General features: G+C 39.2%; 1 protein-coding gene across 2 annotated transcripts in view; it reads right to left on the reverse strand.

Moving 5' to 3' along the window:
• Nucleotides 1–27,574, reverse strand: part of LOC131692250 (uncharacterized) — a 55,579-nt gene that overhangs the window by 12,122 nt on the left and 15,883 nt on the right. The window contains exons 1-4 of one of the 2 annotated variants that reach the window (XM_058979206.1): nt 8,162–8,415; nt 7,165–7,761; nt 1,777–1,988; nt 1,419–1,714 (exon numbers count right to left, since the gene is read on the reverse strand). In XM_058979206.1, coding sequence (XP_058835189.1) covers nt 1,419–1,714; nt 1,777–1,988; nt 7,165–7,621 — 965 coding nt within the window. In that variant the 5' untranslated portion in view covers nt 7,622–7,761; nt 8,162–8,415. Of the gene's footprint in view, nt 1–1,418; nt 1,715–1,776; nt 1,989–7,164; nt 7,762–8,161; nt 8,416–27,574 lie in introns of those variants that run through there. The other variant, XM_058979205.1, reaches the window with a different exon arrangement.

The following is a 27,574-nucleotide window of genomic DNA, read 5'->3' on the forward strand; positions in this document are numbered from 1 at the left end:
AGCTTGCATATATGATCCTTCCACGCTTTTCTAAACTTTCTCCCTTCAACTCCTTGCTCTTCCTTGAGTACTATGGCTCTTAATATTGAAAAATATACTTCACCTTCCAGTCCCTTGCTAATTAAATGCCGTAACAACTGTTGACAAATTGACTCAATAGGTCGTTAACAAAAATGGTTAACAAAAAATGGTAAAAATAGAAAGTTCACCGCCTCCTACAAACTCAGCGATCCTGCTTCAGTTTACGCCGCAGAACTAACTGCTATTCAGCATACCCTTGGAGTCATTGACACATTACCCGCAGACCATTACTTCATAGTTTCGGATAGCCTCAGTTCCATTGACGCTATTCGCTCGATGGAAACATGGAAAGCACTCCTCGTATTTTTTGGGGAAAATACTGGAGCAACTGAGCGCCTTATCTGACGAATCTTTTCAGATTACCTTGGTTTGGGTACCATCTAATTGCTCCATTGCGGGCAACGAGAAGGCTGATTCTTTAGCCAAGATGGGTACTCTAGAAGGTGACATTCACGAAAGACCAATTTACTTCAGCGGATTTTTCAATATTAATCATCAGAGAACCCTCGAAAGTTGGCAAACTTTTTGGAGCAATGGGGAACTAGGAAGGTGGCTACATTCGATAACCCCTAAGGTATCGACGAAACTTTGGTTCAAGGGGATGGATGTGGGTCGTGACTTCATTTGTGTGATGTCCCGACTCATGCAAACCATTCCACGCTGGATGCACACCTCCGGTGTATTCGGCTCGTGAATAGTACTATCTGCACTTGTGGCGACAGCTATCATGATATCGAGCACTTTGTCTGGGCGTGCACCGAGCAGAGTTCCGCCAGGTCTCGGCTAATGATTACCCTCCAGACCCGAGGAAGACCAACCAACGTCCCGGTTCGAGATGGGCTGGCAAGCCGCGATCTTCTCTATATGTCTCTCGTATACACCTTCCTAAAAACCATCAATATATAAATTTACCTGACCTTTTATTTTTCTTAATATTCTCAGAAGTGCCCTCTTCCAACTGTACGGTCGGTTGTCACGGTAAGGATGGACTTGTCTGTCTATACCAGGAGACATGCTAGTGAACTCGGGTGATTCGTAGTTATGCTGCCTAAGCTCGACCCTCATTAGCAGGAGACAAAAATTAAGCCCGTACGATATTAAGCTTGTTCTAATATTCTTTAGAACCTTAACTTTAGGATAGAAGAATAAGAAAAAATTAATTTTTTGACCGACCTCAACATATGTAACCCCTTAATTTAATTGGAATAAATGGAATTCATCTTTTGAGACTGAATAAGACAAATAATTTTGGTTTATTTTTGAAAAATGAAGGAATGGCAGGGTGCGACTGAACGAAAGTCTATCACTGTGGCAGTTAAAAAAATCATTCAACTCACCCATACGTTATAACATCCCGGTACGGTGAATTTTTTTGCACAATCGCTACCATCCACTGGGATGAACTGGGGAACATGTCGATTTCGGTTAGCTCACAAACTTCCAGTTCGCTGAAACTATCCCGAATGATTTTGTAACCGGCCGAGATGGCAACGTGGAATGCGTACCCGCCCGCCTTGACCAGCTTGAGCCCGTCGGTTGCATTCAGAAAGTGCGATTCGTTCTGGTGCGTTTTTTCATCGTAAAAGCTGATCCGTGTTCGGTAGAGTTCAAGCGAATCCTGGTCCGTTGTTCGCTGGAGGTAAGCATACGCGTGTTGGACGGATATTACAATCCTGATTTGTAACAGTTACTTACCACAAAATAGTCCCGGCTGTAAGGGATATCTTCGATTCCGAGTGTTAAACGACTGTCAATCAAATTTCGCAAAGTTTTTATATTTTTGGGAGGATCCATTATCAGGGAACCAACGATGCTGGCTGAGTAGTACTGGAACATCAGATATCCAAATAGTAAAATAAACAGGGAGGTACATTTTCCGGACGGTAGATGTGGAATCTCCGATAGTCCTGTAGAGATGCCAAATGTCAAATTATAAGAAGGAACAAGCGGGAAAGGTCTTGCTGGTAACATTTAAACAAATGTTCAGTATACTATATGTTATGATAAGTGCCGTGCCATTATGGCGCTCAACATGGTCATGTTCGGAACACACTTATAACACTCAATTTGGCAATTGTTTGCGTTAATTGCCCAGTAAGAAAAAATTATCCCAGTAATAATGATACAAAAATCGGAAACGAAAATAGTAGTTTTTACACATATGTTAATCTTGATGAAAATCAATTGGCACATAACTAACTAAATTCAAATTAGAATATAAAAGCAAATGCAATATAAATACAGATATAAATTTCGATACAAAAACAAGTCCAAGCATTAGTCACAGAAAAACTACTAGTGAAAAAATAACAACCTAATCCAATGACAGTGTTCAAAATATATCATCATTGAAATATCTTGGTCTACCTTTCCATCACTGTAAAAATCCTGCAATACGATAGCAACCCGGAAAGGAATGCAACCGAAAAGACCAACCAAGATTTAAACTTGAAACCGATAAAGTTCCGTTCGTCGCACCAAAAGCCCTGGCAGCAACCGCGCATCGTTCAGCGCTCCAATAAATTCTTTTCCTCCAATTCGATTTCCATTTGTTTGCTAATGCCTTGCAATATTTTGTTTCTACCGAGCGTCGGGAAATTTACCAGTTGCAGTCGCAGCCTGATAGAGGAACTTTTGTCAAAGAAAAGAATCGCTTCAGGAGCGGAAACGGAAATCTACTTTTGAATCATTCTCCTTATTCTGTTTGGACCTATTTTGCCCGGTTTGCCACAGCTGAAGTGTGGAAGAAAGTGGTGCAACTGATTGCGAGAGAAACTTCTTCCAAACAATTTTCGACAATTGAGTTGAAAGAAAGTTTAAATAGTTTTGCGGGATTGGTATCACTTCAGAGCTCAGGGTGGGCAATTTGGTGAGTTAGTGGAACAGAGGGATTGTTTCGAAAAGAATCTTGGAAGCAGGCATTGTCCAGATTACTGTCAAACGCCAATGGCAGTGATAATTAGGGCGAGAGGGAAAGGACAGCATGCAATTATGAATTCATTATCCATTTTAGAAGAAAGTTCACAATTTCACCAAATAAAAATAGTTAAGGCTTACCCACCCAAATAGGAAGTAAACAACGTCTCATTGTTTCGGGAATGTTGAAAACTTGTTGGTTGACGAAACATAAAATAAGTAAATCTTTTTTCATACTTTCTTAACTATGTATGAATTTCATTATCTGTCTTTGTCTTTCTTTGTTTTTACTCTTTGCTATTCATTGAATTTCTTTGTCTTTTTTTATATTTATTGGTATTTTTTGCCTTTCTCTGTCTTTCCACTTTGATTGTTTTTTGTAAGTTGTCTTTCTGCCCACCTTCGTCTCTCTTTCTCATTATCTGTCTTTTTTCTCTTCCTTTGAGTATTTGTCTCTTTTTGTATTTCTTTTCCTTTATTTGTCTCTTTCTGTACTTCATTATGTATTCTTTGAATTTCTATATATTTCTTATCTTATCTTTCCTCGTGCCTTCCTGCCATTTTTTGTACATGTGTTTGAATATGTTGCATTTGGCATTTTTTTTCTTGTTTGTCTTCTTTAGTTTTTCATGGTTACTCTTTACCTATCTTTCTTTTTCTTTGTGTCTTACTGTATCCCTTCGTCTCTCCTCGCCTTTCTGTGTCTTTCTTTCTCTGTACCTTCCCTGTTTTCTTTGTCTTTCTGTATCTTTTGTTGCGTTCCTTCTTTTTCTTTTAATTTTTCATCTTTCTCTGTTTTTCTTTGCTTTTCCTCGTCTTTCTTTATCTACTTGTCTTTCTTTGATTGGCTTTGATTAGCTTTTTCTTTAATTGTCTTTTCTGATATTTCTTCGCATTTCTATGTTTTTCCTTTTCTATGATTTTCTTTATCATTCTTTGTCTTTCGTTGTTTTTCTTTGTCTTTCTTGGGGTTCTTTACTTTCTATGTCTTTCTCAGTATTTCTTTATTTTTCTTTGTCTTTATTTCTCTTTCTTTGTCTTTGTTTGCCTTTCTTTGTGTTTCTTTGTTTTGTTCAGCCATTTTTTGTCTTTCTTTGCTTCTCTTTGTCTTTATTATCTTTCTTTAATTTTCCTTGTCATTCTTTCTCTGTTTTTGGTTTTCTTTGTCTTTCGTTGTCTTTTTACGTCTTTCTTTGTTTTTCTTTGACTGCTTGTATTTCTTCGTCTTTCCTTTTCTTTCTATGTCTTTCCTTGTATTTCTTTATGTTTCTTTTCTTTCTTTGTCTTTCCCGGCATTTCTTCGAATTTCTTTGTCCTTCTTTGTCATTTTTTGTCTTTCATTATCTTTCATTGTTTTTCTGTGTCTGTCTTTGTTTTTTTCGTGTTTTTTCTTTCTTTGTCTTTATTTGTATTTCAACGACTTTGTCTTTCATCGTCTTCGTTTGTCTTTCTTTGACTTTCTTTGTCTTTGTTTGTGTTTATTTATCCTTCCTTGTCTTTCCTTAACTTTCTATGACTATCTTTGTGGTTTATTAGCTTCCACCATATTTATGTTCTTTTCCTTCGTCTATCTTAGTTTTTTTGCCAATTTTGTCTTTTATTATCCTTCTTTGTCTTTCTCTGTCTTTCTTTGCCGTTCCTTATCTTTCGTTCTCTTTCTATGCCTTTCCTTGTCTTTCTTATCCTTTCTTTGTCCTTCTTTATGATTTTTGTATTTCTTTGTCATTTTTTGTGTATCTTTATTTTTCGATGTATTTATTTGCATTTTTTTGTCCTTCATTGTCTTTCTGTGTCTTTTTTTTGTCTTTCTCTGCCCTTCTTTGTATTTCTTTGTATTTGTTTGTCTTTCTTTGACTGTATTTGTTTATATTCGTCATTGATCGACTTTCATTATATTCCTTTGTGTTTCTTTTTCATTGTCTTTCTTTGTTTTTTGTCTTTTTTCTTCTTTCTTTGTCTTTCATTATCTTTTTGTCTTTCTTTGTATTCCTGTCTCTCTTTGTCTTTCTTTGTCTGTCTTTGTCTTTCTTTGCCTTTCTTTGCCTTTCTTTGTTTTTCTTTTTTCTTTCTTTGTCTTTTTTGTCTTTCATTGTCTTTCCTTGTCTTTCCTTGTCTTTCCTTGTCTTTCCTTGTCTTTCCTTGTCTTTTCTTGTCTTTCTTCGTCTTTCTTTGTCTTTCTTTGCGTTTCTTTGACTTTCTTTGTCATTCTTTGTCATTCTTTGTCATTCTTTGTCTTTGTTTGTATTTCTTTGTCTTTCTTTGTTTTCTTTTTCTTTCTTTGTGTCCTTTTGTCTTTCTTTGTCTTTCTTTGTCTTTCTTTGTCTTTCTTTGTCTTTCTTTGTCTTTCTTTGTCTTTCTTTGTCTTTCTTTGTCTTTCTTAGTCTTTCTTTAGTTTTATTTGAATTTCTTTGTCTTTTTGCCTTTTTTGTTTTTAATTGTCATTCTTTGTCTTTCTTTGTTTTTCTTTGTTTTTGTTTGCCTTTCTTTGTTTTCGTTTGTCTTTCAATATCATTTACTATTCTTTCTGTGTTTTTCTTTGCCTTTCTTTTTTTTTGTTGCTTTTCATTTTTTCCTTCGTTCATATTTGTTTTTCTTTGACTTTCTTTGTCTTTCTTTTTCTGTCTTTGTTTTCGTTTTTCCTTTTTTGTCTCTCTTTGCCTTTGTTTGTCTTTCATTGTCATTCTTGGTTTTTGTTTGTCACTATTTATCTTTTTTGTCTTTTCAATTCATTATTTGTCTTTCTTTGTCTCTCTTTGTCTTTCTTTCTCTTTCTTTGTCTTTCTTTGTCTTTCTTTGTCTTTCTTTGTCTTTCTTTGTCTTTCTTTATCTTTCTTTGTCTTTCTTTGTCATTCTTTGTTTGACTTCGTCTTTCTTTGCCCTTCTTTATCTCTCTTTGTCGTTCTTAGTCTTTCGTTTTCTTTAGTTGTTTTTCTTTGTTTTCCATTGTCATTCTTTATCGCTCTGTGTTTTTCTTCGTCTTTCTTCTTCATTCTTTCTGTTCTATTGCCTTTCCTTTTTTTGCTTAGTGTATATTTGTCTTTTTTGTGTTTCTTTATTTTTTTGTCTCTTTTTATCTTTCTTTGTCTGTTTTTGTTTTTCTTCGGCTTTCTTTGTTTTTATTTGTCTTCTTTGTTTTCCTTTGTCCATCTTTAGCTTTCTTTGTCTTTTGTTGTCTTTCTTTTTCTTTTTTGGCATTTTTTATCTTTGTTTATCCTTTTTTGTCGTTCTTTGCCTTTCTTTGTTTTCTGAGCCTTTGTTTGTCTTTTCATCTTTCTTTGTCTTGCTTTAACTTCCTTTGGCTTTCTTTATTTTTCTTTGTCTTGCTTTGTCCATCTGTATATCTTTCGTTGTCTTTCTTCGTCTTTTTTTTGCTTTTTCTTAATCTTTCTGTCCACTTATCTTTTTTCTCTTTATGTGCCTTTCTTTGTCTTTCTTCGTCTTTCTTTAACTTTCTTTAACTTCATTTGTCTTCTTGATTTTTGTTTGTCTTTCTTTGCCTTTCTTTATCCTTCTTCGCCTTTCTTTGCCTTCCTTTAACTTCCTTTGGCTTTCTTTGTTATTTTTCTTTATTTTTATTTGTCTTTCTTTGTCTGTCTTAGTCTTTCGTTATATCTCTTTGTCTTTTTCTATCTCTTTTTCTCTTTCTTTTCCTATCCTCTGATTTTTTCTTCCAGTCTTCATCTTTCTTCGTTCTTTTATGCCATTCATTCTGCCTTTCGTTGTCTTTCTGCATCTTCTTATCTTTCTCTATCTTTATATGCCATTTCGATTGTCTATCTGCATTTTTCTTTGTTTTTACTTAATTTTCCTTTACCTCTCTTTTACTATTTTTCTCTTTCCCGCCAGTTTTGTTTTTCTTTGCATTTCTTTTCTTGTTTTTATTTACCTTTCTTTGTTTGCTCTTACTTTTTTATCTTAATTTGTCAATCTTGCATTCGTTGTTGTTTTTTGCAATATAGTAATCTTTTGAGATGTTGAGGTATCATAAAATTGATATTTTTTTCTGGACTTAAACTAGCTTTTTTCATTTAAATATTATACAAGCTAGTTTATCGTATTGAAACGTTTCGAAAACGAGTCATTCAAAAGATTATTAATAGCAATCTACACCTACACACCTTCCCATTTATTGACAGCAGAGCAGGAAAGACCCTCATTCATACATACCTTGTTGACAAACACCGCCAAGAAACAGTAAAATACTTTTCGATATTTTTTCCGCTTTATAATTGCTGCTCGAGGAATCGCTTACGCGTGCATCCTGTGTTGTACCAATATCACCATTGCCAGCTTTCGCAAAATGTCCTGTTTGTTGCAACGTTTTTGAATCACCATCTACCGCCTTTTGCGCCTTTGCAGTAACTACTTCCAGATTGCTGTTTTTGTTGTTATTCCAAGCTGCATCTCCGGCCAAAGGATCGTGCTGCTGCTGATGACGATGCCACTGTTGCTGGCGATGAGGTACATTCAAAACATGCCTCCGGCTCAATGTCCTCCGCCATTGATGCTGGTGCCCCTGTCGACGATGACAGGGCTGTGGATCGTCGTTGTTATTTTTTTGTGCGTCATTAAAAAGTACATTTTCCTTTATGCTGGCTCGGTGATGCTGCTGCGCGAGTTCCATGGACTGTTTTTCGATGCCCGGATTGCAATGGAAACTATCTTCGTAATAACTTTCGTCGTCTTCGATAGTCAAAGAACCGAATGAATGGTGCGCTGCGAACTTGTTATCGTGTATCGAACTTTTTTCTCCGCGGACAAAGCCTAGGGTGAAAAAAAATTTTGGGTAGTGTGATGAAAAAATAATTTGACTCAACCTTTGCTTGGCTGTCATTTTAGATGAAACAGAATACGATATCTTTGTTAGAGATAACAGAAGGCTTTTTCCAACGTGTTTTTCAATGCACAATGGGCACAGTTTTTAGTCTTTAAAAATTTCATGTGAAAATATCGCAATGATCTTGAACGACACGTGTAATGGCTTAAGTTGTTCTAAGAGTGCGTTTTTTTGTTGTGGAAAATCACACCTAAAATCAATCACTACAAATAACTCTGTGATGGACATGCTGTGATATATAGGTTTAATTGATTGTTTATATTCACAAAAATGGCAACAAATTATTCTCATAACCTTCTTTACTGCACATACATTGTCTGCACATACCACAATATATCCTGGCACAAAATGTTACAAACTAGCCTTGGTAGATTACGTTTGCACTACTCGGATAATGCTTGTAGCATCATAATCAAGCGTATACTCATGGCTAAGAACAGTGCAAGTCTTGTTTTGGGTGTAAACTAACAAAGTACAAAGTCGTTGTATGGTTGAACATTAAATTGCTGAACCATTCTAACACCCATGTCGGAGAGTAGAAAATCTTTCCTATGATACTATGCTGCTGATACCGGATACCCTTTCCACCATCCTATCACGAGAAAGCTTTTATACTGCCAATGATATCGTATCAGCTCGACTCGAGTCGTTTTTTGATCAACTGTCACAAACACTCCCGTTTGCTATCCTCATCCTCGATGATGTTGTCATTAATGTCGAAAAGTTTTGATTTATTTTCCTCCGATCCCACGCTAAGAGTGTTTGCGCTGCTCTTTCAAAGGGATTTGTAAAGTTGGCACTATTCAATGCTCGTGATACGTCGATGTTTACTTCCGGATGAATGCCACGATGCGATAGATCATGGTTGTTTGATGTGCTTTTGATAGAATCGAATCTTATCGGATATACGTACTCGTGACAGCTGGGAATACTTCACAGCAAAGTCTCGTGCTTTGAAATTTAATGGAACAGTTTTTCGATCTTCTTTTGACTTTATTTTTCAGTAATCACCACATTAGGAAAAAATTTTTAAGTTTATTTGTATCGGTGCAAAACTAGAGCGTGTGTCGATGTATTTTAAATCAGAAGCGGTACATAGTAGCGAGTCTTCGAACAAAAGTCGGACAAAACCTAAAAAGTTGTTTAAATTAGTTCAAATCACTATATTAGGATCACGCTGTGACGCTGATTATAATTATAAAAACTTTGTTTTGATATGATTCAAAATATCCAAGATTGTCGCCAATATAGTAGCCGAAATGTCTAGCGCAATTTTATATTGTTAGGTATAGTGATTAATTGACCTATAAATGACAGGCTGAAGATAAGAGTGGGTTAAAAAATCACTGCTATCACAAATCAGTGAAAACCATCATCAATATGGGTGCCATTTGAAAGTGGGTGGTCGGTACACATCGAAAATTGGCGATTAACGTTATTTTGAAATCCAAGATCGGTTACCAGAAAAGAGAGAGAGCACTCATCAACATGAGTGTGATTTGAAAGTGGGAGGTTAGTAGACATTTGAAATGGATAATGAACGCCATTTCGACATCCAAGACTTCCGACTTCCGGTTACCACAAAACTGTGAAAACCATCATCAAGGTGTCTTCTAAAAAGTGGTGGGTAGTAAACATCGGAAATAAATAATTAACGCTATTTTAAAGTACAAGATGGTTGTAATACGTAAAATCGATTTTTTTGTTTTTTAAAATAAATCTTATGTAAACTTGGCAACCATACATAAGAAAACTGCGGTTGTTTACATCTGGCCAATCAGAACAACGCCCAAAATGAAAAAAAAAACTATATGCAATGGATGGTGTTTATGTCAAATAAAAATAACCCTCCGGGAAAACCGAGAAAACATGCCCTAATTTTTTCTGACATGGCATCATTTGTCGTGAAATTCGATATGTCAAATCCACCAGACTGTCAACATATTTCTTTATTTTAAATTTTAATATTATTTTCACGTTCCCTGAGTTGGAAAAAAACATTGTTGCAATCACGAAAATCAGCTTTATCGATGTAAGTAATAAAAACCTGTTTTAATCCACCTAGCGGTGCAATTGTGCCTTTCTCATTTCCAGGCACGTAGCCAGAGGGGGGGCTAGGGGGCTAAAGCCCCCCCCGAAATTTTTCAAAAATAAATTTAAAAAACCGGTGACTTTTAACAAAACTTGTTGCTTATTTGGTTTGAACAAATTATTGAGAAAAAGTTAAAGAAGGCTATTTCTAACCACCGAAGGCAATGGTCACGAAATTCAGTGTGCTTTATGCTTTTGCTCGAGCCAGTGCGAAGCGAACAACAAAAAAGTAACTTTTATATTGTGTGCCTTGTCTGAAGAATACAAGAGACTGTTACTTTAATTGTAGCTGTAATAATCTGTCGAGATTAGTGATTAGCAGAAGCAAGAATTGGTGCTCCAGCCAAATACGGTGATTATAAAATTATTGATCATTCGCATCCTGAAGGTGTAAATAGAGATTAGACTTTCGGAAACCGGCTCTATCCAGTTCTATCATGGCAGGCATTTAGCGCTCAACAAATTAGTGCAGACGAAACCATTCATTTCGCACAACTTAAAGCACAAGGTTGTGTGTGACAATGCTATAATTAAGATCCTTCTGTATATGGACTATGAGAAAATGAATGTTCCGCTACAAGATCGGATACCGCTTACTCGCAGATTAATGTCACATTTGGGAGAAATGGAATCTATTTGGAAGGGCAATTATTGAGGGCGAAAAGCAAGGAAGATATTCGCGAACATAAAGGCAGCAACTACGATGATGACACGGAAATGTACAATAGCGAGATAGAAATGAACTACTCCCCCCCAAGACATAGTTGGTGAGGAAAAAAATATTTCCTCGCCTCGTAAACAGGTTTCCACGTGCAATGGCTAAGCGCTTGCGCGAGATCTGTAGGACAACCACATAAACTCGTTATATTATTTTTATTGTTTACATAAGGAAATATATAAAAGACCCACGACCCAGTTTGTTATTTTTAAATGATAAGTTTTTGAATTGCGCACAATTTTGAATTTCTGTATTAGGTCAGTGCACACTGTACACTCTGTTCTCTGTACACTACTCTGCGCTACACAAAAAGTATTTCAATTTATCTGAGAACGATTGAGCCGAGAATAGAATTTTCATTTCGCGTCATTTTAACGCAATACCATTTTTATTAACGCTTCATTTCATTGTTACGAGTAATTCGTTCCGTACTAATACACTGTTAATCCGTAAATCCGTGATATCTTCGACAAACGTGCAAAAAAAATTCTTTTAAAAGTGGACCGGGCAAAAAGTGGTAAAATAATAGGCAATCACGAAGAGGGACTAAAATGTTGGGACTGATTGAATCTATAAGTCAATAAGTTGGGATAACAGTTTCGATTTCATGTCTTAAGTATGTGACAGTCTTTCGTTCCGTTTTTGCTCGTCTTGGAATAAAATGAGAGAGATAATCTTAAATAAGAGAGCAAAGAGAGGAAAAAATCAACCAATCTAAATCGACTCAAGATCACTCTTCTATCTTTACTATACACTCAACACGAGTTCTTTCCGAATTGCGCTCTGATCTTCTCATTTCGTCTTCGTTGCGTTAGGTGCAACAACTTTAATTGAAACTTTTTCCCAAATAGTGATAAAACAAACATGTAATCAGACAAACATTACAACTTTCTTCAAGAAATCATACATCTCTTCCAATCTTGATGATGATTGAAAAAAATCAAGAGCTAATTATTTTTATTCACAAACAAACCTATTACTAAACAGATTAGTGTTCATATTTGTTTAATGAATTGGCAAAGAGTTTTGCAAAAGTTTTACAGGAAACGGATAATTTGCTGTAATTTAAAACAGACAACTCTAAAAGAAAGCCTCGGCAAATTAGGTGCAAGTGCGATGTGTTCTCTTCCATGTGTCGGAAGCAAGTGATGCTGAAATTATTATCTATGTTTATAGTCTCTAGTTATATTGGTGTCATCAATGTTATATTTACCAAATTTTATGTAAATTAGAAGCATTGAGTGATCAGTGCTAAGTAATTTTCTTTCGATTTGTGAATAGATTCTGAGCAGTTTCGCTCAGTAGATTAAATTCTGGGTAGTTTCCATTAGTAGATTAAATCATTGAAATATATATTTGACATTGTCCAAAACCCCATGAATTCCGAAATAAAACCTTCAAATAAATAAATAAAAAAAAAAATGTTCAAATATAATATTTACTTAATCTAGGTAATCTTCTCAAGTTACAACGGTTTTGCAAGATTGTCAAAAGTCAATAGAGCTAAGGCATTCTTGCTTTGTAGTGAAATCAGTAGTTTTTGCACTCACTTTACATTTTGACTTTTACTATAGTTTTAGGGATCTAGGAAAATCAGTCTACGATATTTTTAATTCATAAGTACAATGATATAAAAAGTACCTAAAAAGAATCAACTTAAATAGATAAAAAGATAGTTATTCTGAGTTGCCTGATAATGTTGTCGAAGATAGTCTTTAACCCATTACCTATGAGAGTCAAATGAAAAAAAACATGTGTTTTTTTCAGGATTGTTTTGATTACGACATGATCAGTATCATTTAAATTGAAAATTTCATAAAGTCGAGTTAACGCAAACTTCGGATGAAGTCAAAGAGCTAGTAATAGTAGAAAGAAACCTGATCATGAAAATAGGAGTTGAACCTATTTTCTGCATCTACAAATCGCCTGCCTTATCAGAAGATTTGAAGCAAATTTCGACATTCACTTTGTTCGGACATTCTTTGCAACGGTAAACTTTGATTTCACACTGATATATTCCTATTCATGGGGACAACCTTGACGTTGGTTTCGTTCTTCTGATTAGCAAATGCGTGTAAAGTTTCATGAGACGGGTTTTTGGATATTTTTCTACTCATTCCAATTTAGCGTCTTCTACAAATTGTAAAGGTGTATCGAATGTGTAGCATTTTCAAGCAGCGTAGCATGCAGCGTAGCATTTTCAAGCAGCCCTTAATACTTTGAGCTCTTGACTATTCATTTTTGTAACTAGAGAAATTTCTAACTTGTAAATCAAAAATAATCAAATTTAATTCGTCGATGCACTATAGCCTTTCTTGTAACAGGCAACATATTATTAGAGTTTTTAGTGTCTATTGTCTTATTTTTGGAATTGTTTTCACTAAGAACTTTTCATAATTACGTTCAGTTTCCAGTGATTGTTTCAAGTCATCAGAATTAATACATTTATGCAATAATTTTTAAGCCCCTCCCGAAACAAAATCCTGGCTACGGGCCTGCTCATTTCTCTAAACTATGGCACGGAGGCTTTTTATGTTCAACATAATCGTGGAAATGTCCATTACATTCTTAGTACACTTTGCACTTATACACAATGGCATGCCAGCCACGAACTTGATGAGCTACGTGTCGACGGTGAAACACTTGAAACAAAAAAATATCATACTCCATTAGCCTAATCAGCATTAGATCAATGTTATCTGCTTGCTAACTCATTTTGTCATGCGGGGCTGGGTATGTGAAGAGGGCGAAAGTCCCATGAACGAACGACTCCCCAGCTTAAATTGGTATGCTTTGTGATATAGTGGTGGTTTAAAGATGATGGGGCTGAAAGGGAGGAGTATGAGGGCTGGATGGGGTGGTGGTCTGAGGGGTGATTTAAGGAGATTTTTAAAGGAGGGGCGCGAACAGTAGATGGGGGGTGTAACCCCTCTCCGAAAAACCATCAACTACGCTCCTGTTAAAATCCAGAAACCCTAAACGAGTCGAAAAAAAAATTAGGCCGGGATTAGGTTGACGTTTTTCAGAGTGATTGCATAACCTTTCTATATGAGAAAGGCAAAAATGTGCCAAAATCCAAAAAAGTGAATCGTAGTCAAATTTTTTTTTCGAGTTTGCATCAAATCTCGACGTTTCATGCACCTTGAACACATTTTGCATCAAAAATAAAAATTCTATTTTTAATTTTTCCTATAGTTTATATGAGAAATTTCTGTGTGACCGCACTCTGAAACCCGTAATTCCGGAACCAGAATTCCGATCGATCCAAAATTCAATAGCAGCCGATGGGAAGGTTGCACCTTTCATTTGAGACTAAGTTTGGGCAAATCGGTCCAGCCATCTCTGAGAAAAATGAGTGACATTATTTGACACATACGCACATACATACTTACACACACACATACACACACATACACACACATACACACACATACATACATACACACACACATACAGACTTTTTCCGATCTCGACGAACTGAGTCGAATGGGATATGACACTCGGCCCTCCGGGCCGGGATTAGGTTGACGTTTTTCAGAGTGATTGCATAACCTTTCTATATGAGAAAGGCAAAAACGACTTTTTTTTCTAATTAAATGACCCAATTGTCAATTTTTGATGTTTAGTGACCAACACTTTCCAAATTACATCAATTCTTCTTCGTCGTACGGTGTCGGTGGCCAGACAGTTGGATCGTGCTTCGGGAAAAGACAACGATTATCTTCAGCTTATTCGGACATATTTCGACTGTCGCCATCAAGCCATTCATTTTCGCTATCACAAGTCGGTACGCGTCGCCCCTGGGATCGGCGTCTACTTCTCGGCACAGCTCCTTGTGGCAGTCTGACTTGCTAAGTCTGTTCTCCCGTTTTAAAGCGGCCCGAGCTTCCCGAAACGCTGCCTTGCGCTCTTCACTATCTGACTTCGACATTACTCTCTGAGCCCGTCTTCTGGCTCTGAGACAAGCTGCGCGTAGCGTACTAAGCATCTCGTTCCACCTTTCGCTCGCCGGTCATCCTTCTCCGCACTCCAGCAGAGTTCCGTTGACCGATACGGTAGCGAATCGCCTGGTGGTCGCAATACGTTTCGCATACTCACCAATCTATGTTCGCCGTCAATGAAGGACTACAGAATGTGTCGTCGATGTTAGAGTCTCCCCGTCTCCCTGAAATGTACTAATAGAACCTTCATTGCACAATCGTACGTCTCACTTCGCTAGAGCTTCCTGCAGGATACACCCTCTTGTGTTGGTTACTCTACTGCCCCACTCCATAGCCCAGGCCACCAATGACTCCCGGCTTCTGACCGTCAACTGCTTGGTTAACTGTTCCAGCATTAGGCTGAACTGCTCTACTGTACTCCTTGGAGGAGCGTAACAATTGCACACGGAGACGCCATTGATGTTGGCGACCTCGAAGCGTTCTTGAATGGGGAATCTGCCCATAACTTGTATCGCAGCTGTTCCTGATCTATCCGACACCTAGTTACTGTTATCAGTAGGAATTTGGTATGGCTCTGTAATCAAAGCGACATCAGGCATTTAAAGCCACCCGCCTGATGGTCGTTTCCGTCTGCTGGGGTGCAAAGCAAGCACTTCGATCTCTGCGTACATTCTCTCGAAAGTTGGCCCGTCTCTCCGCCTTTCCAGTACATCCCGGATCTATCCGGGCCTTTGCACGCCCCTGCCAAATGTCCAAAGCCAAAACACTTGAAGCATTTCTCCGCTTGTGTATTCACCAGTGGGGCAGCTCTCAATGGGTATCTCGACTATCCAACCGTATCTTTGCCTACCTCCAGTTGCCTACCACCATCTTTGCCTACCATCCATTTGTATCCCTTCCTCGTATCCCTTCTTAAGCCGGATCGTCGTGTGTACCTCGCCAGGTTACACTGCTACCTCAGTGCGCCTCTCAGCTCGTCTTCCGCCGTGATTTCATCGAGGTCCTTGCACACCATCACCATCTCCGGGTTTAAGGCTTTAACTTCTTTTCACTCATCGACTTGGTAATAGTCTCATGCAAGGTCTAGCTACTAGTCGTGGGATTCTTCTTTTACTCGAAGAGAATCTCGCCTTTTTGGGTACGCCTGATTCCACGTTTTCCCCCAAATCTTTCAGCTCTGGGTCCTCTTTGACCGTCGTCACGTCGTTGGCTTTGACGAGTACGGTCAAAGAGAAAATGGCGCCTTCTGACGAGTCAGAGGTTTTCCTTTTATCTTCTGTTCTACTTGTTGCACTTCTTTCTGCTTTTGCTGTTTCCCGTGTTTCTTCGTCTGACCTACAACGCTACTCCAGATTTCTTCCTGTTGGGTGACGTCCTTTTCGTTGGCAACAGCAGCGTCTTCGAGTGTCTACCTCTTGGGCCCGCCTGGTTTTCCGTCTCCTGGCGAAGTTCTTGTCCTCTCTGGAAAATGGCGTGTTCTCCATTTCAATCTGCCTCTCCTTTCCCTGCTTGGGGGGGGGGGGAGGTTGCAGAAAGATAGTAACCTTAGCCGACGCCAATGCTAGCTCAGCTACATCAGCCCGCCACGTTCCCGTGTCATGCTCACTCACGACAGACAATAACGCCTTTTGAACATTGTTTCTTGTGTCCATAAGTTTGAGGAACTCCTCAACCAAGTACTTCACTACAACTACTTTTGGCTTCTGTGGAGTGTAATTCATCACCATGCACTGCTGTGGCTGTTGTTACTGCTTCCGATATTGCTACTACGGCTTCCAACCTCTTTTTCTTGCTGAATAACTTAAACTGCTTCTGGTTGTGGTGACCTCACCAAATCATCTCTGGTGAACGAATTTGCTGCGTCTGCTCCGTAAGTGTGAGTTTCAATGTTTTTCTCCATTTTATTGGACCCCAACTCCGGGTCGCTATCTCCACTCGTTGTATATAGTCGCCTCTTGTGATCCCACGATTACCTATGCGAACAGTGAGGTCATGTAAGTGTTGACACTGACACGATCGGCGTAAAATCGGGGATGCTCCACCCGAACCTAGTACCACCAACTAAATGGTGACAAATTTTGAATGTACCCGGAGACCTGCTAGGGTTTTGTGAGAACGGAGGCAGCCGTGCTGTTAGCCCACTCGCCATTTCAAGTCAATGTCGTCCTTCCTTACTCAGGGAGTAGAACCGCACGCCTGTCAGCCCAAAGTCGTCGTCCAATCCGTGATACGTGTCCAGTCCGTTGACGTTCGCCATGACCTGTATGTATGTAGATTAGACCTCTCCACATTTTGAAAAAGTTTCGAAATATACATGGGTCAGCTCAAATTTTTGTTCTAGGTGTGAATTTAAGAACTTTCGCCAAAAATGACCTAAGTTGGACATGATTTAGAGGTGTCTCCAAACAAAAATCGTGTTTTTGCTATGTTTCCATATGAAGATCAATTACATTCTGATTTAGTAGGCCCAGCATGCCCACAAATCATCAAAGGTTGTTCCTTAGACATATCTTAACATGTTTTAACGGGTGAACATAGCTCTAGTTGCAATAGGAAATTTGTTAACTGGATTTTCATATAGAAAAGTATACCAAAACCAAGGAGAATTAGTAGTATTAGAAGAGCCCAACCCAAACCCATCATATCCTAGCAAGACTCCCCAACTCGCCGTAGTTCCGGGAGGGGGTGGGTTCGTTAAGCCCCTAGGCTCCTGTATTTCCTGTCCTTGCTACCCCTGTGTGTATGTGTGTATGTATGTATGAATGTGTCAAACAATCTCACCGATTTTTCTCAAAGACGACCGATTTGAACAAACTTTGTCTCAAATGAAAGGTAGAGTAGAGTAGCAACAAGTAGGTCAGTCAGCTCGTGAGATGGTATTTTTGCACTGATTTTGATAAAAAAGCATTCGTCGGAAAGGTTATACATCCGGCAACGCTTTGGCATTAATGATTATATGCCTGGCCAAATGTTTTTCATTTTAAATCCAATACGGCGAAGTTACTTTTTTCGATGTTTTTAATACCTAGGGGTACGATGGGTACGAACACTATATTCGAGACTAAATAAAACAATGAATACGGCAGATTATTTAAAAATAATAAGACAAATGATAAATGCAAGTCATTCAGGCGAGAAAATTTGGAAGTGGCAAATGATGTGAAAAATCATGAAACCGAGGATGGATGGTTTTTTAGCAGCTGCGTCTGGCTTTGTACCTGCGAATGACTTCAGCAGTGTCCTCGTCGTCGCCAAAGTGTGGAATTGAAGTTGTGCATTGCGGCTCACGTGGTTGCTTAGTTATGCAATGATCACGTTTGCGCTTCGAGGGAGGGTTTTTTGGATTCCTTTTGCTTCTCTTTTTCGATCTTGTTTTTTTCGATCATCTGCTTCAACAACACTTTAAATTATTATATCGTTAACTCACGCGAAATATCTGACGCGCTTTCATGCATGACGAAAAATTTTCTTTCATGCGAGCACGTAATGTTTTGAACGGAACCTTCAATTGTTTAGAGGCTGATCGAATATTGGCGCTATTCTGAACAGATACAATTGTGTTCTTTATGTCCTCTTCACTTCGTTTTGGCGTTTTTCGCATGAAATTATGCACAATTTTCCTGTCAAAATAATTTTAATTTAGATTATAGTAGTGACGTATCACTAATCCCAAACGGCTGATCTATCGTGCCTCTAAGCGTATGTTTCATGTTGATGTCCGTATTTTTTCAAAAACAAAATATTTAGAAAAACCTACCCAAAACTCGTGTTCAGAAATAATTTGTACGTATGCAAAAACTCACTTGACTTTTCCTTTTATTGATGAAATGTACTGTACTGTGGACAAAATACAACGCGTTTTCGCAGAACAACACACGAAAACATAAACGACGACGTTACTAATACAGCTGATCCTTAGTAACAGCACAGATAACAGACGTTTAGGCTAGAATAAAATTTCTTCCAAAACCTGTGTAAGCTTTCAAATTGATAAACGTTGGAAATCCGTGTTTCACTATTGCCATCTGCGCAACTGTTTGCTACACATGTTTGACAGCTGCACTCTAACTGCATTGTATTGATCACTGCGACATCTACAAACGTTTGCCAAACGTGTTTCAGACGTCTAATTTATTCGGAATTTCAGTAGCGGGTATTTACACACGATTCAAATCGAGCCTAAACGTCTGTTTTCTGTGGTAACAGTCTTCAACGATGTTCACGTAGCAAAGATAGTGCCATTTACCTATTGTACTCCCATACCTTTTTGACCCCATTCTACTCTACAACCGTCGCATCGGTCGCTATTATGTTTTCATTGACCCAACTTCCGGTTCCGGAGTTACGGATTGAACAGTACGATCGCACAGCTAATTCGCATATAAACTGGTACCACCATGATGACCAAATGATGCAGTACATATTAAAATGTGTGCAACATTACTTGGATTTGCGTGCCTGGATCATTAATGACCCATCGAAGTCGCTTTTAACAACGGTCACCTATGACGGTTATTGATGTCCCCGGGGAACTTGTCAAGTTTCTAAGATAATGGCATACCTTTTTTCAGCGAATTATTTAAGGATTTTTACAAACTTAGTCTCAAATGAAAGGTACAGCGTTCCCGTTGGTTGCAATTGAATTTCTAATTTATGAGACTCCCAATTTCAATGTATACGGCGATGAATGTAAAAAGGTGATTTTTTTCCAAACCTTTTTTCCCAAAATGTGACCACAACTGCTTGGATTTGTAGTTCTAGGTCACTAACAAAGTCTCTTTGGCTACATTAGCCATCATCGACAGTTACGGAAGCCCCGGCGGAAGTATCCAAAACCAGAATAACATTTACATCGATTTTTCGGTGAAGGCTGGACCAGCTTGACCAAACTTAGTCTCAAATGAGCGGTATTGCGTCCCCAAAAACTGTTATTAAATTTTATTTCGATCCGAGTTTCGGTTGCGGAGTTACGATTTTCACAAACTTTGTCTCAAACGAAAGGTATATTATCTCCACTGCTGTGAAATTTTGTTCGAATCGGTTATATGGTTACGGAAATATAGAATGAAACGTCCGGTCTCAAAAAATTTCCATACAAACCGGAGCAAAAAATTATATTTCAAAGAGGGGAATGAAATTCCAGAAATAGAATTCGCATTTTTTATGCCAAATGTACTTAAAATGCATTAAACGCCGAGGTTTTATGTTATACCCTGGGGTGGGCGTAGCGTATTTGTTAAATCGATTGCCTTGTACGCAGCGCACCTGGGTTCGAGTCCCGACCCCGCACATAGGGTTAGAGATTTTTCATAAAAGATTTTTCTAACCCGAAGAGGCGAGTGACCTTAAGGTTAAAACCTCTATAATGGAAATAAAAAATCTTGCACCGATATTTTTTTTTTTTTGAGATAGATAGTCTGCTGATTTCGCACATTTTTACATTTCTCATTTTTTTATTTGTTATGCAATCGGCCGGAATTTCGACCTTTTGACCAAGGCCTGCAGGGCCTTATACCAGAGTCTCTTATACCATTCGATTGAGTTAGTAGAGATCGCAAAATGTCTGTCACTCGATTCTCTCAGAGAAGGCTGAACCGATTTGCACAAACTTAGTCTGAAATGAACGGTATGATGCTCCCATAAACTGCTATTGAATTGTTAGTTGGTCCGACTTCAAGTTCCGGAGTTACGGGTTGAAGAGGACGGATACACAGCAAATTCGCTTATAAACTAGTAACACTGGAAGTTTACCGTGACTTAACTTTTTGTCGGTTCCGACAGCATGAAGTAACAAGTTACTTTACGCTTGTCCGGACATGCCGTAGACTCAGGTGATTCACATTTTTAATACCAAAAGATCTTGACTCCTACGGTAGCAGACAAAGGGTTAAGTCGCCGGTAAACTCTAAGTTTGCTCCCACGCTTTTCTAAACTTTCACCCTTCAACTCCTTGCTCTCCCTGGAGTACTATGGCTCTTAATATTGCAAAATATACTTCACCTTCCAGTCCCTTGCTAATTAAATGCCGTAACAACAGTTGACAAAAACACTATGGTGTCCGAATGATGTAATACATATTAAAATTGATTCAACATTACGAGTCTAAATCACTAATGACCAATCAAAATAGTTTGGATCACATTGGCCACCTATGATAGCTCTTTAAGCCCTCAGGGAACTCGCCATGGTCCTAAGCTAATATCACACCTATTTTCCAGCGAACTCTTAACCGATTTTTACAAACTTGATTTCAAATGAAAGATATAATACTTCCATTGACTGCTATTGAATTTCATTCAATACTGACTTTTCGTTCCAAAGTTACAGGTTGGTTATTGCGGTGACATAGGAATTTCTCATATAAACCGGTACAATCGTAATACCTCATAGGTTTAAAATCTATTGAAATTAACATCAAATTACTTCGATTCGCTGGCATAGATCACTGAAGGCGAATCAAAGATTCTTGGCATATATTGTTCACTATCGCTAATTCCGGAAGTCCCGGGTTCTGAGCATATTTCAGAACTAAAGCCACTTCAGTGATGACTGAACCAATTTTTACTAACCTAGTCTCAAATAGAAACTATAATATGAAGATGTGTGTCGCACCCCCCATCCACAAACCTTCCCTTCCTCTCTCTCGCACCCCTCCCCAACTCTCTCTTCCTCTCAAACCAACCGCACACCCGCATTTCCTTCATCCACCCGACGATGGTCATGCTTTATGGACGGCAGCTGTCTCGTAGAATCCCAACTTTAAGTTACTCACACGTTTAATGTATCGCAAATTTTACGTTTCGTTAGTCCATCCATCTATTTATGTGTTTCTGATGAAGTATTCCAACGAACGCACATCAAACAACAATAATTCATCGTTTCGTGGCACCCAGATGCAAACATGAACGTATTATAAATGACGAACAGTAGCACTAGAACCAGCTTTTCCTTTGAAGAAGTAACGCAAATAGAGTAACTCCGCGTGGGATTTATTCACTGGAGTAGTACAGATACAGCAGAAAAAAGTTAATCGAAACTTTTCAACATTAATGACAACATCATCGAGAATGAGCATAGAAAAAAGTGTGTTTGTGATAGTTGATTAAAACCACATTCGAGTCTAACTGATGAGTTGATGGCTTTTCTATTTCAAAAAAGTGGTCCAACAACTCGTTGCACACTTTTTGAACAAACTGTTGTTTTTAATTAGGCATGTAATCCATTGATATATCCCATCACGTGCGCACTTTGCTATCAGACACTCATAAACTATTTCGAGTACCATCAACTCGGGTTTCATGCCTCCGAACAACAGGACGCCAATTATCTCACGTATGGGTTCTATTTCTGTTCGTTATATTTTCCGTTGTTTTCTCCTATGTACATGCATATGAAACAGACGGTTTAAACTGTAAGTTTAGATTATTGTTGACGAACTATTCTTAAAAGTGCAGGTCCCTCCGTGGAGTGCTCTCTGTTTATAATATTGGCACGGTGTGATCTGACATTGATGCATTAAAAATGTAGTCTGACCAATGATAGTAGTTTGTATTTCAGTTTGTCAAGTTAGATTGGAAGATAATGTACCTTTCATTTGGGACAAAGTTTGTGAAAATCGGCCCAACCATCTCCTGGAAACTGATGTGAGTTTTGTAATTTCTAAAGATGGCCACGTTTCCGCTTCCGGAACCGTCTATGCTGGTCAATGTGGTCAACGAGACTTTGGTTGGCTGTCAGTAACCTAGAACTGCAAATGCTATTTGGCACTCATTTTAGCAAAATATTTACCATTTTGCATTCATCGCGCTATCGGTTTGAATCGAAATTTTCTATGTGATTGCACTCCACAACCCGTAATTTCGGATCCGGATGTCGGAACTATTGGACATTCAATAGCAGCCGATGGGAACGTTGTACCTTTCATTTGAGACTAAGTTTGTGGAAATCAGCTCAGCCATCTCTGAGAAAAGTGTGTGATATTTTTGGTCACATACACACACAGGCCACAAAGAAGCCAGGGAAGTTACCGGGCGATACGGCCTGGTATAGGCTGCTGGATACACTCGGAAAGCTTCTGGAAAGGATCATCCTTAACAGGTTTACGAAATTCACGGAAGGTGAGCCCGGACTGTCCAAGATGCAGTTCGGATTCTACAAAGTAGCATCGACAGTGGATTCAATTCGGACAGTGCTCGAGAGTGCTGAGAGGGCGTCTAAACAGAATCGAAGAGGAGATCGATACTGCGCTGTGGTCACAATAGATGTGAAGAATGCAGTTAACAGCGCCAGCCGAGAAGCCATCACTGCAGCACTGCACAGAATGAGGGCTCCTGACTATCTGCACCAGATCCTGAAGAGCTACTTCCGGAGCAGAGTGCTGTTATACGAGACAAGCGAAGGGTAGAAGTCAATGAGAGTCACAGCGGCAGGGCTTGGATTGTGAAGCTTCAAATGAACGAATATAGCGATTTCCCCCTTGCATGAGAGCACTCATTCTCACGCGTAAATGAGAACCTATGCCTGACGCAAACAGCTAAACGTGAGAAAGCTGAGTACTTGAATGAACTTACACTCCCGGCGAGAGGCAACTCATGCCTTCCCCAAAACAGATGCATGACGAAATAAACATACTCAAAACTGAAAAGTTACGTCTCTCTTGCATCGAATCTGCGCTGTCCGACGACACTCTTCATGAATACACTTGCACGTTGAACTGGTATACGACGAATGCTTCATTATCGTTAGTTTATAATGAGAATGAGGCATGCTGCTTCACGCCTTACTACACGGGATGAAGCAAACATTTTTTTACCACTTTGGCTGGTGAAAATACGGGAATGAATAGCGTTCGTCATATAGGTACTTATCATTAACGTACAAGAGCAGAATTTTGGCGCATCTGGGCGGTACACGAAGCGGTAGAAGCATTGGACCTTCGGCATTGGTGGCATTACCCGGCGCATAGACAAACCGTATACGAACTCAGATACCACATTTACACCTGCCTCCCGGTTGAGTGCAAAGGCCATCGTGCGCTCGTCATCACGCTTTTAGATCCGAAATCTTGTATAGGGCGTTTGTAGAAAATATAATGAATAAAGGAACACGGTGACTGTCGTAGATATTCGTGGAAGCGCCATTCTGAAACATTAATTTTTACATTCTACAGTTTTTTTTAGCAAGGAGATACGTGTTTCATTTTTTTGCTATGCTCAAAACAAAAATTATTGGCAAAATCGTGATAATTAAAAGTGAAAAAAGTGCTATAAAAAGCTCAAGGTTCCTATTTTATGGAATGATTTTTGTTTTGGGTAAAAACGCAGATATTTTCAAAACGCTTACCACTTACCAATGCGCGTACGAAGCTTCAGCGGCTCGCGTCGACGCACGCCACGCCACGGCAAAGATAATGCACAATGCCCAAATCGGCAACAACTTTTTAACACATTCCTTTGGCTTCTTAAGGAGTTTCTCCAATAAAAATATCATAAGTAAATATGATTGCCTCCTAGGGAGGTTCGAATCCTACATCGTAAAAGGATGGAAAAACGTAGAATTTTGAAAATCGCCGCCTAGCGCTGTCATGGAGTGATACAAATGAATTTTTATAGCTCCGAAATGTAGCTGAGGTTTCAAACTAACAGTTAGAACCTTTGACCGATAAACACATCTATCCACCTAAAGTCCTTTTGATTAGGTAAGTCCGAATAGCCCCGGGTTCCTCTACGGATCGGCGAGAATTTTTTCTAAATAATGAAATTATATTATTTAGTGAAAATATGTAATGCGTTATTTGAATTACCAATATAGTGAAAACCCAATTTTATCAAACCCCAATTCGCTCCCGACATTGTCAGCCTAATGAAAAGGCGTTTGATGGACTTTAGCAGACGAATCAAGTCAAATCCGAGTAAATCCTTTTGAGCACTTTTTTATCATAAATATACAAATTATACAAAAACAAAAACATTTTTTTAAAGTTTGCGCTGGAAAATTCCCTTTAGGAAATTCCTACTAAATAATCAGAAAGGATAATGAGACCATGTTTAGCGACTAAAGAAAAAATACTATTAAAATTATTAAAAAGAAAGAAAAAATATGTACCGATTTTGTCAATTTCCTCATAACGTGCACCAGGGGGCTGATAAAAACGGGGCACTGTATACATTCATTGTGTAACATAATCTGTCCTAGCATTTGAACCAGCTGCGCAGAAAAAATATGTAAAATATAGCTAAAATTATGCTTCGTATCCACGAAAAAGCAAATTCATAGGATTCTTTTCAAAAATGTTATTTATTTTAAAGTTATGAATTATTTTGAACGTTGAGAGGGTTCGTGCATACAAAAAGCTTGAAAATCTAGAAAGGTTTTAATGGCTATACGATTTAATCCTAGATAGATGAATAGTCGATTGAAATGACACTGTCAGATAAATGGTAAACATACGTTAGAGATGGCGAGTCTTTGTACCAGAGGGATTCAGCTTTTTTAGATTTGGTGGGTGGAGAGATTGAGTTATGTTAGAGCAGTTTTAGTTTGGATTTGTTTTCAAAAAGTTGCGAAGCTAATCTATAAAGATTCTTGCTAGTAAAGCCAAAAGTAAATAATTTGACATACATTTTAGTCTTCAAAGAACGTGCATCAGTCGGTTTTTGTTAAATTTGGGAAAATCTAACTCTCTAATCTAACTATTTTTAACTCAATTTGAAATAGTTTGCAATGAAAATAATGAACATATTGCATAAATGTTGCATTAAAATATGTAAATTTACTGAACATCCTAGCACTCTGAATCGCCAGAAAAAGTCTTAAAAGCAGTTCTATTTTCGTCGAGCATACTTTAAGTCGTATCTCTCCCCTCCCCCTACTACAACTACAACAATTGAGACTTCATTTCTAATCAGCGACCTAAAATTGCTAGATTTTACCCAGTTATACATAGAGGTTCGAAATCAGGGATAAAATCGCTTGCGAAATGTACCCTTGCGAATAACAATCTGATGGATGTTTTCTGCTAGACCATCGCAATCTCATGAAAATGGGAGAGGGCTGAGCTGTATAGTAGGCCTCTCTCACCGGCAAAAAAATTCTCTGAATGATGTTGCTTCACGGCTCAATAGCGCCTGCGAAGCATTGCACAGCAGATGGCTTCAAAGGAATAAATATTCATCATATATGCACATTCACGAAGGTAAAAAATAGCCGAATACAGACTACACACGATGGGTGGATTTGAGAGCAGTGGTAAGCATGCATACACTCGTGAGTGTTTGAGAGAATGAACTATGCCTGCTTCTATTCAGTGCTTCGATTTCCAAGCCCTGCACAGCGGTCATTCCTCAGTCTCCCATTCTTGCTGCACCTGTCCAGGAAAGTGAAAATCGTGGATTTCGCGGACAACGTTGTCGTGACGTTTCTCGGCCATACTGGAATGCATCCGCTGCTTTCAAACGTAACCAACAGAATGAGCGAAGCGAGTTTCAACGATCCACTTTGAACTTACCGTCTTCGTGATTCCCATATTTAACTTCGTTTCTTGCACTCTCTCTCCCTATCTCTCGTGAGAATTTAAGCGCATATTGATCTCTTCCCTTGCTTGCAGATGTATTAGCTCTCCCGCTCACGTTTCATCCCCACTCTTTAGCATCATTCGGTTAGCCGATGTTTTTGATAGTCGATTTCCGGTACGGTTATGCGTTTATTTTTGCTTGCGTCAAAAGGAACGCAACAACATTCTAAATTCTTTTTACAAACATTTTACTATTATCTCCCATAAATGATCGCTATGGGCGTAGCGGATTGCTAAATGATCGCTATGGGTGTAGCCTTCGTCTACCCTCCATTCCATGTCTGGAACCAGACTCGGGCTGGCAAATGTTACGTCAATCCACGCCTCCACCCCGTTTCTACGGAATGTACTAACGGAGCCATTATTAGCTAGCACAGTATCGAGTTTCGCAAGCGCCTCCATTAGCGCTTGACCCCTGCTATTTGTACAGCGGCTGCCCCACTCCACTGCCCAAGCGTTAAAGTCTCCCGCTATGACTACCGGTTTCCGGCCCACTGGGTCCGACGAGAGCCTGTCGATCATCTGGTTGAACTGTTCTATTGGCCACCTTGGTGGAGCGTAGCAGCTGCAATAGAACACACCATTGATATTGGCAATCGCAACACCCTCGGCGGAGGAGTGTATTACCTCTTGAACCGGGAACCGTCCCGTTGTACAGATTGCCACCATTCCAGACCCGTTCGACACCCAATTGCCGTTGCCGGCAGGGATGCGGTACGGGTCTGATAAGAGGGCGACATCTGTCCTCGACTCCGAGACCGACTGCCACAGCAGCTGTTGGGCTGCTGCACAATGGTTAAGATTTAGCTGTGTGACGTTCACGGCTTCTTCTTATTTGCCTCACCGAAGGGACACGAAGGTCCGCCCATAGCATGTTTATGGGCTTGCTTCTTAGCGGTGCAGATAAGGCACTTGTACGCCTTAGTGCAGCCCCGCTCCTTATGCCCCTCCTCGCCGCAGCGACGACATAGTTTGCTCCTGTCTATGTTCTTGCACTCGTAGGCTTTGTGGCCGGGCTCAAGGCACCGATAGCACCTATCCACTGAAGGCGGCTGGGGTATGCTAATAGGGCATACCGACCAGCCGATCTTCCGCTTCCCTTTCTCGGTTACCTTTTTGGCATCCGCCTTCAGTAGCCTGAGGTAGGCTACTTGGGTGCCAGAGGGTCCATCTCTAAATCGCACAGAGGCCCGCTCGATTGTGACGTCGTATTGTTCCTTAACGGCTGCGACGACATCTTCTGCGGTCGTGAACTCGTCCAGATGCTTGCACTGGAGAGTCATTTCCGCCCCTAGCGACCTGACTTGGGCGCCTTCACCAAGGACCTCTTGGGCCAAGGCCTTTCACCCGTGTTGGTGCGTCTCACGCTACGCACATCTTGCCCAAGGGCCGAAAGGCTTTCGGCCGCCTTCATCGAC

The sequence above is a fragment of the Topomyia yanbarensis genome, chromosome 3 (genome assembly GCF_030247195.1).
Source record: "Topomyia yanbarensis strain Yona2022 chromosome 3, ASM3024719v1, whole genome shotgun sequence".
Lineage (NCBI taxonomy): Eukaryota > Metazoa > Arthropoda > Insecta > Diptera > Culicidae > Topomyia > Topomyia yanbarensis.